At 39.2% G+C, this 15,821-nt stretch overlaps 1 protein-coding gene across 1 annotated transcript in view; it reads left to right on the forward strand.

The window, feature by feature from the left end:
• The first annotated feature begins 2,072 nt into the window (after positions 1–2,072).
• The window catches only part of fndc3a (fibronectin type III domain containing 3A), a 160,503-nt gene continuing 146,754 nt past the window's right edge, over positions 2,073–15,821 (forward strand). Inside the window, 2 exon segments of the mRNA XM_062060894.1 lie at positions 2,073–2,228; positions 14,322–14,397. Of these exon segments, the coding sequence (XP_061916878.1) occupies positions 2,112–2,228; positions 14,322–14,397 (193 nt within the window). The 5' untranslated portion in view covers positions 2,073–2,111.

Raw genomic sequence — 15,821 nt, forward strand, 5'->3', positions numbered from 1 at the left:
TGTTTATTTTTCAACAAGTTTTTAGTTATTTTTACAAAATATTGCTTATATTTTGAGTAGCCATATAAAAACATCAAAGTTTTCTTTGACAAAAGCGCATAAAACAAACAAAATAATAGTTCCAGCATAAAATGGACAGATATATCTGAAGTTGATCTCGTAACTTAAGTGTTGAAAGTAAAACAAAAAACCTAATAAAAATGTATCACTTTATGAGTGGGGCACCTTTTGGATCTCAAATATATTTAGTACATTTTTAATTATCTTTTCACTGTGATTACTCAAAAATATGAAAGAATTAAAATCAATGGTGTCCTGCATTATTGATCTTTTAGGGCTCTAATTACTGAATATTGCATATTTCAGTTTTACTATTAAAAAAACTAAGTTGTTTTTGACAGAAAAGCCATAAAACATTTTTTTTAAAATTTGTATTACTTTATATCAACTTGAAGTTGATATAGAGATTTACTGTAAGCGTTAAATAATTAAAGAAAAATATTATTTTTAACATTTTAATGACTGAGACCCTTTATGGTCCCCGGGACCCCTAAAGGTAAAATAAATAAAAAATGCATATATTTTGTTATGGTTTGAAAATGAAAAATATCAAAATGGCCCCCACATGCTTTAATTTTTCCGTGTGCGGCCCTCGTGGGAAAAAGTTTGGACACCCCTGGATTAGGGGGTACTTGAATTTTAAAAAAATTCACAGGGGGTACACCACTGAAAAAAGGTTGAGAACTACTGCTGTAGTCTATGAATGGATGTGGAGGTTCCACTGCTGGAGCACAAGCTGATAGGTGGAAAGCTCATTTAATTGAATAATTTAATTGTGCTTAAGCATAACCACAAATGAATGTGCGCTGCCTTTGATTGCGCCTTCGGCTCACTATGCTTGGATGCCCCTGGTTCCTTTTGAGCGGCTATTCTGGTTTGATTCCTGCAGTCCGTCTTTGATCACTTTACACGGGAGCGAAATGCACAGCAGGGTTCATTTAGGTTTATGTGAATGAGCTGTTGTGTGTGTGTGTGTGTGTGTGTGTGTGTGTGTGTGTGTGTGTGTGTGTGTGTGTGTGTGTGTGTGTGTGTGTGTGTGTGTGTGTGTGTGTGTGAGAGAGTGTGTGAGAGAGTGAGAGAGAGTACTTGGCCCAGGCTGCTCCTGGCTGTCGCTTTAAGGAATGAGGGCAGATGTTGGAGCAGCTACTTGGAGGCTGTTGTGACTGTCGGCGTGTCGCTGTGAACCGCAGGCACTGCCTCGTCCCTCCTATCGACCGGCGGCGGAGGAGCATTGCTGCGAGTGGGCGGAGCCAGCGCTATATGTCAGAAGCTGCGTGGCTCCTTCACGTCGTGGCGAACAAGACGAGCCGGAACAAAGGACTCCCGTTGTTGTTCCAGTGCGCTCTGATCACACCCTCTGTCGAAATGAGCCCTATTAGCGCGGTGCTGGCACGCTCCTGGGAGAAGAGGCAGAGGCGTCTCCAGTCCGCCTCCTTTTCCAGACGGGCACCGGCGCTCATAAGCGTTCATTGTTTTGAAGGTTCGGCGCGGCTTATTTGTTGAAGGGGGGGGGGGGGGGGGGGTTGCTGTGGATACGCGCGACAGGGAGAGAGTCTGCTGCAGAGAAGGCGCCGCGACACAGCAGATGAAGTTGAAGAGGGCTGAGCAAATAAGACATTGACGCCAAAAAAAACAAACAAAAACAAAAAAAAAACCCGCCGCCCGGATTCTGTGCGCAAGTGTCAAGGATCAGCCCCGAGCATCCCAGGTCATGTGAATTCCCGGGGAGGCTGGTACCCTTTTCTCTCCCTTGGCTGCACCACCAAGCAACGCCTGGATGAGAAAAAGAGATGCGGGCGACAGTAAGTAGCAGAAGCCAGCTTGTGTTTTATGAACGCGCAGTAAATGTCACAGTTCAAACAATCAAACTGGCGACGGCGGCGTGTGACGAGAAGCCACTTTGATTCAATTAGACCTCCCGGCAGCCCACTAGTGCACCTCCCACCGGGTACCCACCCTCCTCCGTGCTGACGCTGCTCCTGTGTGTGTGTGTGTGTGGGGGGCGGGGGTGGCAGTCATAGGGCTCTTCCTCCTTGCTGCCCAGCACATGAATGGGAGCAGTGTCGGTAATGGAGGTGCTGAAGATTTCAGAGCCAGAGGAGACCTTTAGACACAGTCCAGTGCCAAGGGACCGTCTTTTTTACGACACGGTCTTCCACAACAGCGAGGTACTGTAACCAGCCTTGTTAGTTTCGAGTCTCAGGAAACTGCAAACTCAGGACGGTTTATGAGTGATATTGATACTTTTAAGTTGAACGGACATTTTCTTCTGACTTCGTTTGTCTAAAGGTGGACTTTCATCTCTTTGGGTGTTTGACAAAACACTTTAGACGTGTATGTGCTGACAGCAAAGGTTGTATTATGTTGTGCACACTTTCAAAGCTACAGTGAAACCTTAAACCGGGGTGTCAAACGTACGGCCCGAGTGCCGGCTCAGGCCCGCAAACAGGTTGTATCCGGCCCGCGGGGTGAGTTTGCTAAGTATAAAAATGAACCTGAAATTTTTGAATGAAAGAAACCGCTGTTCTAAATGTGTCCACTGGATGTCGCAATAGCAATCCTTTGTATCTTTGTAGATGATGCTACATACTGTATGTACAAAATCAACCACATGTTAGTACATCAGTCAAGGAAAATGATCAAACTACGTAAATAACATCCTGTAATTTGTTTTGATATTGTATTTATTTTGATAGACACCAATGAGTTGACTGATGAACATTATCATGTAATCTAATCAGAAAATATAAATAACGACAAATAAATGCTTAACCGCAACATGTTAAGTGTACAAAAAACCTAACAACATTATTGATTGATTGATTGAGATATTTTTATTTCAAATATGCATAAAAACAAGAGCAAGCCTGATCCAATACAGTGCTATAGCCTTAACAGCCATTATAACAAAATGAAAACAATGGAGAATAAGAAACGAAAACAAATGAGCATTGGACTTAATTGGACTTATTTTTACATATTTGAAAAGGAGTGAGAAGAAGTTTACACTTATTTAATCCCACCCCTTTTCTTTAAATCATAAATTACTCTGAGCTAGAACTACCTGTTCACTCTATGTACAAACTTAATGAACTTGTATAAACATAAATTATAGTTATATACATACATATGCACACTACACACATACATAGCCACACCATTACCACTAGTGATCATGGAAATGGTATCCTGCCACAACAGCAGCACCACTGCCTCAATGAGCAGCCCCACACTCTTCTGTAACACAAACAACCCAATATCAAAGCCCTTCTTCATCCCTGTACCTCTGGAATACCATGTACCTATACTTCCTTTTAAACTGCTTTATGTTTGGACATTGCTTTAACTCCACATTCAAATTATGATTTGTACATTTGTGCTTCTTCTATTTTCAAACAAAGAAATCAATCTGAAGTTGTCTTTATTTTTAAGTTATTGTGCCGTGATTTTACCAGTCCGGCCCACTTGGGAGTAGATTTTTCTCCATGTGGCCCCCAATCTAAAATTAGTTTGACACCCCTGGCTTAGACTTGCATCCTTTTTTTAATGTACCAGCTAAATACAATTGTTTTTTTAAAGTCTTGCTTGCCATTTGATATTTTATTTTTTTTAAACTGCTAAGGCCTTCCTTTTTTCCTTGTTTTTTTCAAAACTTCTACCCAAGTATCGATTTACCGTATTTTCTGGACTGTCAAGCGTACCCGTATATAAGCCTCACCCACTAAATTTTAAAAGGAAAATGTTTCCACATATTAGCCGCACCGGACTATAAGCCGCAAATACATACATTGTGAAATAAGTTATTAACACAGAAATATTATGTGATTGTTTATTACCTTAATTGTTTCCAAGGGTTGTGTGTAAAACGGCTGACCAAACAAAATAGAAGTCATCGTCATGGACCCACTAGAAGAAGAAAAACATATATTTCAAGCTATAAGTCGCAGATATATACGTGGTGAAATGAGTTATTTACACACAAATATTCTATAAATGTTTATTTACATACCAAAACTGTTTCCAAAGGGTGTCTGTATCACGGCAGTAAAACGGCTGATCAAACAAAATAGAAGTCATCGTCATGGACCCACTAGAAGAAGGAAAACATATATTTCAAGCTATAAGTCGCAGATATATATGTTTTGAAATTAGTTATTTACACAAAAATATTCTATAAATGTTTATTTACATACCAAAACTGTTTCCAAAGGGTGTCTGTATCACGGCAGTAAAACGGCTGATCAAACAAAACACAAGTCATCGTCATGGACCCACTAGAAGAAGGAAAACATATATTTCAAGCTATAAGTCGCAGATATATATGTTTTGAAATTAGTTATTTACACAAAAATATTCTATACATTTTTATTTACATACCATAACTGTTTCCAAAGAGTGTCTGTATCACGGCAGTAAAACGGCTGATCAAACAAAACACAAGTCATCGTCATGGACCCACTAGAAGAAGGAAAACATATATTTCAAGCTATAAGTCGCAGATATATATGTTTTGAAATTAGTTATTTACACAAAAATATTCTATAAATGTTTATTTACATACCAAAACTGTTTCCAAAGGGTGTCTGTATCACGGCAGTAAAACGGCCGATCAAACAAAACACAAGTCATGGTCATGGACCCACTAGAAGAAGGAAAACATATATTTCAAGCTATAAGTCGCAGATATATATGTTTTGAAATTAGTTATTTACACAAAAATATTCTATAAATGTTTATTTACATACCAAAACTGTTTCCAAAGGGTGTCTGTATCACGGCAGTAAAACGGCTGATCAAACAAAACACAAGTCATCGTCATGGACCCACTAGAAGAAGGAAAACATATATTTCAAGCTATAAGTCGCAGATATATATGTTTTGAAATTAGTTATTTACACAAAAATATTCTATAAATGTTTATTTACATACCAAAACTGTTTCCAAAGGGTGTCTGTATCACGGCAGTAAAACGGCTGATCAAACAAAACACGAGTCATCGTCATGGACCCACTAGAAGAAGGAAAACATATATTTCAAGCTATAAGTCGCAGATATATATGTTTTGAAATTAGTTATTTACACAAAAATATTCTATAAATGTTTATTTACATACCAAAACTGTTTCCAAAGGGTGTCTGTATCACGGCAGTAAAACGGCTGATCAAACAAAACACAAGTCATGGTCATGGACCCGCTAGCTGCGAAAGCTAGCTCTTCAAACAGCTCAACAGACTCAATAACTCCACGGTGACGTTTTGGTGAATTTGAGGATTTTGTGAAAGGGAAACAATACAAAAAGAATGCCATTGTAACTTAATAATATTAACTCAGACACTTGTATATTAGCTAATGCTAACGACACTAGCTTCATTACATTCTAATAGCACATACAAATATGCATGAAGACACTCCTACAGACATCACACATGGGGCGCTTTAGTAAGTAAGAATTGTTTTAGTTATATTGTAAAACCTACAAACTTTGCTTGGAGTGATGAATGAAGAATACATACGAGTAGTAACGCTATGGACGGTTAGAAGACCGGACGCCCTTTCGACTTTCGGTTGTTGAAAGCACTAAATGGAAGGACACTGTATGAATTGTTTGTTATTGTAAAACCTACAAGTGTTTCTTGGAGTGATGAACGAAGAATCCTTTTGAGCAGAAATGCAATGGACTGTGTCACTTCCGGTTTAAGGCATTAAAACAGGAAGTACATTTTCAACACGCATCACCTGCAGTGTGCGAACGCGTTCAAAAGATGGCGCCGTAGCACAGACAATAGCGCCACATGTCAGTGGTTCTGCCGGTGTGTAATAGAACATTATCTATAAAACGTTTTAAAAGCCGCGGGGTTCAAAGCGTAGGAAAAAAGCTCATAGTCCGGAATTGTGCAGCTTTATCCCTTCATATAACTTGTGATCATACCATACAATTATGGTACAGTTTATAAACAAAGACAAGGACAACAATCCTGCCTTGTAGTAAAATCCTGCCTCGTGCTCAAAGTGGACTGTCCTATTTTAGTTGACTTCAGTGTCGGAAGTTGTTTTTTTCCCCGATGGAACGAATCAGAGAATGGTTTATCATGGGTTTTATTGCTGGTGTTGTTTTGCAGCAGGATGTGTTGAATGTGTAGTGACACCATACTGCTTGCTCTCGTGTCACATGACAATAACAAACTCTTGTTGTCTTCAAGCCAAAAAATGAGAATTATTCATCCTTTTCTTCCTTCTGGGAAAAGAAACAGTCAGTTTGGACAATGGAAACCAAGCTCCAGTCTATTTGTACTCATTTTATGCCATTTAGTCGTCTCCTTTATTGACTTCACTCCCCTTTTGCTGGTTTCCTCCGTGTCACCACGGGGATAGTTGATCTTTTTGTTGGATCGGATGTTTCGTGTACACGTGCTCTAAGGCGGACCGTGAAAGTGTTCCATCATGTTTATTCCACCATGATCAAAAAAGCAGCTGCCTCGTAGCTTGTTTATTTATAGACTGGCTAATAATTGTCGACAGTTAATGAGAGCTAGCACGTGAAGGGATGAGTCACTTTGATTGAACAAACTTTTTGAACCCAAAGCCGCCATGTTTGACTTCCTTTAGATATTTTTAAGAGGGCATATAGTTGCCTGGCAGCAGATGGTTTGCACTTTGTTTTTATTCCGACCCCCCCCCGCCTCCAAGGCCTTAAAAGTGTAGCAAACAAATATGTTTTCTAGACGACGTCTCAAGCAGGTCTCATCACTTGTCTACTTCTACCATGCTGCTGTTGTGACGTTTTTAATAGCTCCTACTTCACCTGTTTTATTTCCACTGTGTGCTCGGCTGCCCGTGCGAGTGGAATTTCACTTTCCTCTCCTCCTCGTTGCTCCTTGAGTTTTGGAGGATATGTTTTGGGAACTCGAACAAGCCTTAAGTTGTTACCAGCTGCGAGAGCGAGCCAGCATGTTCTTTTTGTATTTGCTGAATGTTCTTTATTTTGTGGCATGAAGCTCACTGCTGTTGCTAAGGATATTTGTCTCCTGCGTCCTGAATGTACTTGGTACCGTATTTTTCGGACTATAGCGCGCACCAGTATATAAGCTGCACCATCTAAATTTTAGAAGAAGGAACACATTTTTTAAATTATAAGCCACTAGGGGTGTAACGGTACACAAAAATGTCGGTTCGGTACGTACCCCGGTTTAGAGGTCACGGTTCGGTTCATTTTCGGTACAGTAAGAAAACAACAAAATATACATTTTGGGGTTATTTATTTACCAAATTTGCAAAATCTTCTACCAAAAATATTTTTCTTAGTGGAATATTTGATGTGAAGTAATGGGAACCTTGGATACGTCAATAAGGTATGTGTTTTTCTTCTGAAATTTAGTGGGTGCGGCTTGTATACCGGTGCACTCAATAGTGCGGAGAATACGGTAATATAATATTCCAAAGTATCGCCATCTTTTGTACGAGATCGCTCACTGCCGGTGTTGCGGCTTGAAAATTGACTTCCTGTTTTAATGCGCTGAACCGGAAGTAAATCCGTCCATAGTGCATTCTACTCGTGTGGATTCTTCATTCGTCGCTCTAAGCCACGTTTGCAAGTTTTACACTGTAACTAAAACAATTCTTACGGACTAAACCGTCCCATGTGTGATGCCTGTAGTGGTGTTTTCATTTGTATGTGCTATCGTAATGTAGGGGTGTAAAGGTACACAAAAATTTTGGTTCGGTACGTACCCCGGTTTAGAGGTCATGGTTCGGTTCATTTTCGGTACAGTGAGAAAACAACAAAATATACATTTTGGGGTTATTTATTTACCAAATTTGCAAAATCTTCCACCAAAAATATTTTTCTTAGTGGAATATTTGATGTGAAGTAATGGGAACCTTGGATACGTCAATAAGGTACGTGTTTTTCTTCTGAAATTTAGTGGGTGCGGCTTATATACCGGTGCACTCAGTAGTGCGGAGAATACGGTAATATAATATTCCAAAGTATCGCCATCTTTTGTACGAGATCGCTCGCTGACGGTGTTGCGGCTTGAAAATTGACTTCCTGTTTTAATGCGCTGAACCGGAAGTAAATCCGTCCATAGTGCATCCTACTCGTGTGGATTCTTCATCCATCGCTCCAAGCCACGTTTGCAAGTTTTACACTGTAACTAAAACAATTCTTACGGACTAAACCGTCCCATGTGTGATGCCTGTAGCTGTGTTTTCATTTGTATGTGCTATCGTAATGTAGGGGTGTAAAGGTACACAAAAATTTCGGTTCGGTACGTACCTCGGTTTAGAGGCCCCGGTTCGGTTCATTTTCGGTACAGTAAGAAAACAACAAAATATACATTTTGGGGTTATTTATTTACCAAATTTGCAAAATCTTCCACCAAAAATATTTTTCTTAGTGTAATATTTGATGTGAAGTAATGGGAACCTTGGATAGGTCAATAATTCATAGTAACATTGATTTTGATTCAATATTATGTTTTGAGCAATGACAGTTTGAAAGAAAAAAAAAAAAGCTTTGTTTTATTAGTCAACATTGCAACTTTTTGTAAATTACATTTAACCTTTAAGCTTTTTTATTTCACTTTTGTTATGTTTTTGTTTATTTTAATAGTATTTTTAGAATGAGCCGTGGGCCTTTAAAACATTAGCTGTGGGCCGCAAATGGCCTCCGGGGCACACTTTTGACACCCCTGCTATAGATAATACAAAATTTAATGTGATAAATCTATGGATAAAAAGCAGAGCCTGGCGACGCATGCGCGTTTATCATAACTCTCTCACTATCTCTGTCTCTGCAATCCCTCACCAATGCTGCTGCAAGCACAATTTGTTTTGTTTTTAACCCCTTCTTAACCCTGAACGTACATTGAAAATACACGCAACCCTAACTCAAAATGCCGGACATTTGAGGCATTTAAAAAACTCCGCCCTGACAGCTACGCAAAAGAGGACATGTCCGGTGAAAAGAGGACGTATGGTCAGTCTATCCTAGCCTGGTAGCTGCTAGCATGCCGTGTGTTGTGCCTCGGTGTGCATTGTTTACACAACGTGCATTACGCTACTTAATTTGTCCGTGTGGAAACTCGTTCGGTGCACCACTGAACCGGAACCCCCGTACCGAAACGGTTCAATACAAATACACGTACCGTTACACCCCTATAAGCCACATACCGTATTTCCTTGAATTGGCGCAGGGAATATAGTATTCGCACGTCTAGAATTACTGCCGGGTCAAACTCGTTTCTCAAAATAATTAACGCATGCTTGGCCTTATCGCCGGTTCATTATTAACGCCGGATCAAATTCGTTTCGCAAAATATTAATTTTATTATCGCATGTCTATAATTTTCGCCGGGTCAAACTCGTTTCGCAAAATATCTAGCATATGTCTAGAACTTCCGCCGGGTCAAATTCGTTACGTCACGAGTGACGATTTACCTGTCCTCATTTTCAAAATGGAGGAAGCTGCTTTCAGTAGTTTGCAATCGCACAAAGGAAAAAAGATAGAGTTATTCAGTACGATTTAAGATCCAAGCTATTGAATGCCAGTACGGTATGCTAAAAAGAACAGTAAGCAGCTATGTTTTATTAATATACTGTAGCTGCGTGTGTCAAATACGGTATGAGTCATTAAATGACTCCCGCCTCCTGGTGGTAGAGGGCGTTAGTGATCCTTCTTGCGACTTCCGGTACTGCAGAAGAAGTGACAACACGCAGCAACAGATCGTCTTTTTTTCCCTCTCGCCTGAACTTTTAACATGGAGGATTACATACCGGTATCTAAAATAAAACAGTTTTCTAAACTGGACTTTCAATCGAAGCAGGAGGTAATAATTAAAGGAATATCTCCATCGAGACAGAGAGACTTTTAAAACTGAAGAAAGAAAATAAGGAAGACTTCTATAAACAAGTTATCAATGCTTTTGGTCAGAAGGAGCTGCAAATGGACTCCCATTTATAAGTACAGGTAAGACCATAATAACGTTTTTTTTATTAAATGTGCTTTTCATGATGGTATGCTTACATCACACTCAAAGCGCACGCCTAAATTTACCGCATTCCTTTTGGTAAACGCCGGAGTGAGAAGAGGGTTTTAAAATAATTAGCGCATGCACGGCCATCCCGCAGGCTTCCGGTAAACTCCGGAGTGACAGGAGGTTTTAAATTAATTAGCGCCCCTGCGGCTATTCAAGGAAATACGGGATATATACATTTTGAAATTAGTTATTTGCACAGAAATATTTTGTAAATGTTTATTTACATACCTTAATTGTTTCCAAACGGCGTCTGTAACAAGGCAGTAAAACGGCTGATCAAACAAAAACCGAAGTCATCAAACATAAAACGCACCAGTGTATAAGCCGCACCCAGTAAATTTTCAAAGGAAAAATTATTTGTCCATATATTAGCCACACCGGACTAAAAGTCACAGATATATATGTTGCAAAATTTTGTTATTTACACAGAAATATATTGTAAATGTTTATTTACATACCTTAATTGTTTCCAAACGGTGTCTGTAAAACGGATGATCAAACAAAACAGAAGTCATGGTCATGGACCCACTAGCCACGGAAGCTAGCTCTCCAATCAGCTAAACAGACTCAATAACTCCACGGTGACGTTTTTGGTGAATTTACTGAGGAATTTGTGAAAGTGAAACAATACAAAAAGAACGCCATTGTAACTTAATATTACTAACACAGACACTTGTAAACGTGTTAGCATATTAGCTTATGCTAAAGGTAACAATACTAGCTTGATTACATTGCGATAGCACTTACAAATATGCATGGAAACACTCCAACAGACATCACACATGGGACTGTTTAGTAAATATGATTTCTTAATATGTATTTAAGTTATATTGTAAAACTTACAAATGTCGCTTGGAATGAAGAATCCTTTCAAGCAGAACGCTATGGACGGTTTTACTTCCAGTTCAAGTAGGGGTGTAACGGTACACAAATATTTCGGTTCGGTACGTACCTCGGTTTAGAGGTCACGGTTCGGTTCATTTTCGGTTCAGTAAGAACACAACAAAATATAAATTTTTTGGTTATTTATTTACCAAATTTGTAAACAATGGCATAACATACACTACCGTTCAAAAGTTTGGGGTCACCCAAACAATTTTGTGGAATAGCCTTAATTTCTAAGAACAAGAATAGACTGTCGAGTTTCAGATAAAAGTTGTCTTTTTCTGGCCATTTTGAGCGTTTAATTGACCCCACAAATGTGATGCTCCAGAAACTCAATCTGCTCAAAGGAAGGTCAGTTTTGTAGCTTCTGTAACGAGCTAAACTGCTTTCAGATGTGTGAACATGATTGCACAAGGGTTTTGTAATCATCAAAATAACCTCCCTGCTTGGCACTCAGCAACAAAGGGTTGGAGTTGGGGGTTAAATCACCAAAATGATTCCCGGGCGCGGCGCCGCTGCTGCCCACTGCTCCCCAAGGGGATGGGACAAATGCAGAGGAGAAATTTCACCACATCTAGTGTGTGTGTGACAATCATTGGTACTTTAATTAGCCTTCTGAGCCAATGAGCAAACACATTGTATCATTAGAACACTGGAGTGATAGTTGCTGGAAATGGGCCTCTATACACCTATGTAGATATTGCACCAAAAACCAGACATTTGCCGCTAGAATAGCCATTTACCACATTAGCAATGTATAGAGTGTATTTCTTTAAAGTTAAGACTAGTTCAAAGTTATCTTCATTGAAAAGTACAGTGCTTTTCCTTAAAAAATATGGACATTTCAATGTGACCCCAAACTTTTGAACGGTAGTGTACATATATACACACAGGGTCCATTGCCAGGGTTAATGTGGTCAACATATATAAAATAAAAACTAAATAAGATAAGGCTCAGAATGGTGTCTCAACAAAACTTTTCTACATATAAAGTGCTTTTTTTGATTGATTGATTGAGACTTTTATTAGTAGATTGCACAGTACAGTACATATTCCGCACAATTGACCCCAATAAGTATTTCAACTTGTTTAAGTCGGGGTCCACGTTAATCAACATTAAACTGCCTCAAGTTGTAGCTCAGATTAAATAAAATGACAAAACTTTTCTTCTACATATAAAAAGTGCAACATTAAACAGTTTCAAGTCAACTCAGCCTCATATTAACTATTCTTCCCCCCTCCAGCCTGGCTAACTTGGCAGTAAGAGGATATATGGGCTCATTGTTCTTCCGCCATAGAAGTGGGTCAAAATCAAGTTTTTAATGCAATATGGACTTAAATCTGCTGCTATAAAAACATTTGTTATTGCTTTAGCCCTGCCTAACTCGCCGAGGAGAGGCTGCTTGAATGCGGTGGTGACGCTTCAAATGGGTTAGCATGTGTTATGAGAGTAGCATATGTGTGTGTGTGGCCCTTTAATATGTGACAGCAGTGTGTGGGCGAGCGAGGTGAGGGAGCGGTAGCGTGAGTGCGGGGAGTGGCTAGTGTTTTGTTGGATTGGCTGTGTGCAAGACCTCAATAAAGCCACGATTTGCAACTAATCGCCGGACTCGTCATTTACCCTGGAGTCCGGAGCTGTGGAGACCCACTGCCTGGTAGAGTGAAGGGTGTTGCCCCTGAGAATACATCGGCCCTGGAGGAGTGTCTCCCCTGCGCTCCTCGACTACGGTCTGGGAGCCGGAAGCAGGAAAGGTGCAACACATGTTTGACGTGTTGTCAGAAGCAGCTGCTGAACAATGTCGGCAAACCTCCGTCCTCCATTGTTGTATCGCACCGAAGTGTTCCCAAACGGGAGATCTTGACGAGGCAGGAGGGTCTTCCAGCTCTGGCTTTTACATGTTGTCCTAGCCCGGTCGCTGCTAGCATGTGTATTCGTTCGGTACACCTCCGAACCAAACCGAAACCCCCGTACCGAAACGGTTCAATACAAATACACGTACCGTTACACCCCTAAGTTCAAGGCATTAACACAGGAAGTACATTTTCAACCCGCAACACCTGCAGTATGCAAACTCGTCCAAAAGATGGCGCCATAGCACTAACAACACACCATTTCAGTGTGTCTGCTTGTGATTTAATAAAAACGATTGAACACAAAACATGGCAGTTAGTGAAAAATTAGCCGCACCGTTTTATAAGACGGGGTTCAAAGTGAGTAGCGGCTTATAGTCAGGAATTTACAGTATATGGCATCTAATAATTTGAACACATGCACAGTTCAGTGGATACTTTGTGACAGGTGTGGACAAACCGCTCATTAACATTAAAGCTACAGACTACAGTAGTGTAGTATGGTATAGCTGTACTAATAAATTGCCACGGTACTAATGAGTAAAAAATAAGTACTATACTGCCCTTGAAAAATGCCGCTACATTTTTCATAGACATGGTGACATGGGAACAGTGTGAGGACCGAAGAGGGAGAATGGACGTATTTTGTCTTCAAAACTAACGATAAAAGTGACGCTATAAACACTGACGCGCCACTGTCCCTCCACAGTGTTTTAGCTACTTCCAAATCACTAATCATGGTCTCCATGGCGACAAATAAAGTCAGTTTCTTACAAGTATCATTATCACCGCAGGACGAGGAATAGCTAAACATGCTTTAGTTCACACTGTAGGAGGATACAATAGCTCACCGCGAACAGCAAGCTAGCGCTCCTCAATGTAAACAAATGGGTGAATCTATACAAATATCCACTGTAACCATATCAAGTGCAAGAGCAGTATATAGTCGATACAACAACGATTGCATTGATATTTTTATTAATACACAATCTTTTGTCTTTTTAAATTGGAAATAACACATGAGAACTTTAATTATGACCAATGTATCATCCTGTAACTACTTGGCGTCAGATCGATAACTTATGTAACGTATCAAACAACAGGAGAATAAGTGATTTAATACATTTGAACAGAAGTGTAGATAGAACGTGTTAAAACAGGAAGTAAGCAGATATTAATGGGACATGAACAAGTAGATTAATATTGTTGCCAAATAATAGAATGATAAATGACACAATATGTTACTGCATCGGAGCCTTTGTTTGTTTACTTACTACTAAAAGACAAGTTGTCTAGTATGTTATTTCATGACAACATTCTTCTCTGATTGCAATAACAACCATATGTTTAACATATAATATTTTCTGTTCAAATTAAACCAATATTGAATTTTTTGTTGTCCTTTTTAAAAGTCAAAATATTAATATGGATGGACACAATGATAGTCCAGAAGTACATGCATTTAAAGTGCTCCTTTTCCCTCCCCAGGTAATCCTGGTGCAGGTAAACCCAGGTGAGGCCTTCACTATTCGACGAGAGGATGGTCAGTTTCAATGTATCACAGGTAAGCAAGCCATACTTTAATTGTGACTTTTATTGGTCTATTTTAATTTTTACGTCTTCCAAATAATCTCGCTTTGAGACGTCCTCCGAGTTAGTCATAGCCGTTTGGTCCAAAATATTTTTTCTTCAACCTGCATGAAAACATCTACTTGCTCTGTGTTTAATTTGATAGTGTTTTTCTTTTTACATCTTTAAGCTCTTCTGTTTCATACATTATTTGTTTATTACTTTTCTGGTGTATTGAAACAAAACATCGAGCAGACCTGCTGGTATAAACAGTGATATTATATGGTATACATTTTTAGGATTCAATTAAATGAATCCATGGTAAACTGGGTCCAATCGGACTTCACAACACTACACACAACTGACAGGTTTAAACCAACTGTGCAAAAAGTTGAAAAATAGGTTATTTGTAAAGAATTTTGTTTGGAAGCCTTTATTTCTAAATAAAACAGAAGCAGTTATTTGTTTCCTATTATTGCCAGTACCGAAATCTGTGAAAACAGCAAATTTTTTTGTTAAAACAAGTCTTATTTCTAAAGGTATTTTGTAATAAGAGCAGCTTTTTGTGGTGAAAAATGTGTTATATTGTTCTATTTGTTTACTTTATTTAATGGATGCTGACAAATACCTCGCTCAAAAGAAATCCTGCAGGGGATTATAGATGCATCGATAATTGAGAGAATCGTAGCACCCTGAATCGTAATCAAACCCAGAGGGTGCACCCCTAATGAACACCAATAGAAAGGGGGCAGGAAGTAGTACTGCCAACCAGTGGTGTTTTATTGGCATCGCTGGCATAACGCTTTTTTTTTTGTGGCGGATAAGTGTTAGCATGTAGTTCATTTGTGTCCGTAGTTGATATTTAACTGTATTGCTCAGACCCTTTTTAATAAGGTTTGTCTTGATACAACTTTTTCACTTTGATATGGATATTGACCTGATACGATATCAGCAGAAATCATAAATACTTGTATTATTTAGTAGTGTGGAATGTTAGAAAAGGTTTGATCAAGTGAAATGGGTCAAACAGAAAACAATGGTAGGGATAAAAAACAAAAACAATAACCTATTTATTAACAGACTTATGCTGTCTTTAAGTTGAAGTGAAATGGTATTTCTGAAGTTAAGCTTGTGACGCAGTGAGTTGAATAATGCAGACACGTTTGTTACTGGATACCTTCTAATACGCTTCGGCATTGGAGACTTTGTATGTGTAGGTAATATGCAACTATCATTATTTGATAATTGTTTATATTGACAAATGTCACCTATAATGTTCAATGATTATTACCTATGTCAAGGGTGGTCATGGCATGTTCTTGATGCCGATGCTGGTCAATTTTTTAGGGCATTACGGCAAGTGACAAGGGGGCGGTCGCGGCACTTGCCGTGGTTAAATTAACTAAATTAATAGATTGT

The sequence above is a fragment of the Entelurus aequoreus genome, linkage group LG10 (genome assembly GCF_033978785.1).
Source record: "Entelurus aequoreus isolate RoL-2023_Sb linkage group LG10, RoL_Eaeq_v1.1, whole genome shotgun sequence".
Taxonomy (NCBI): Eukaryota; Metazoa; Chordata; class Actinopteri; order Syngnathiformes; family Syngnathidae; genus Entelurus; species Entelurus aequoreus.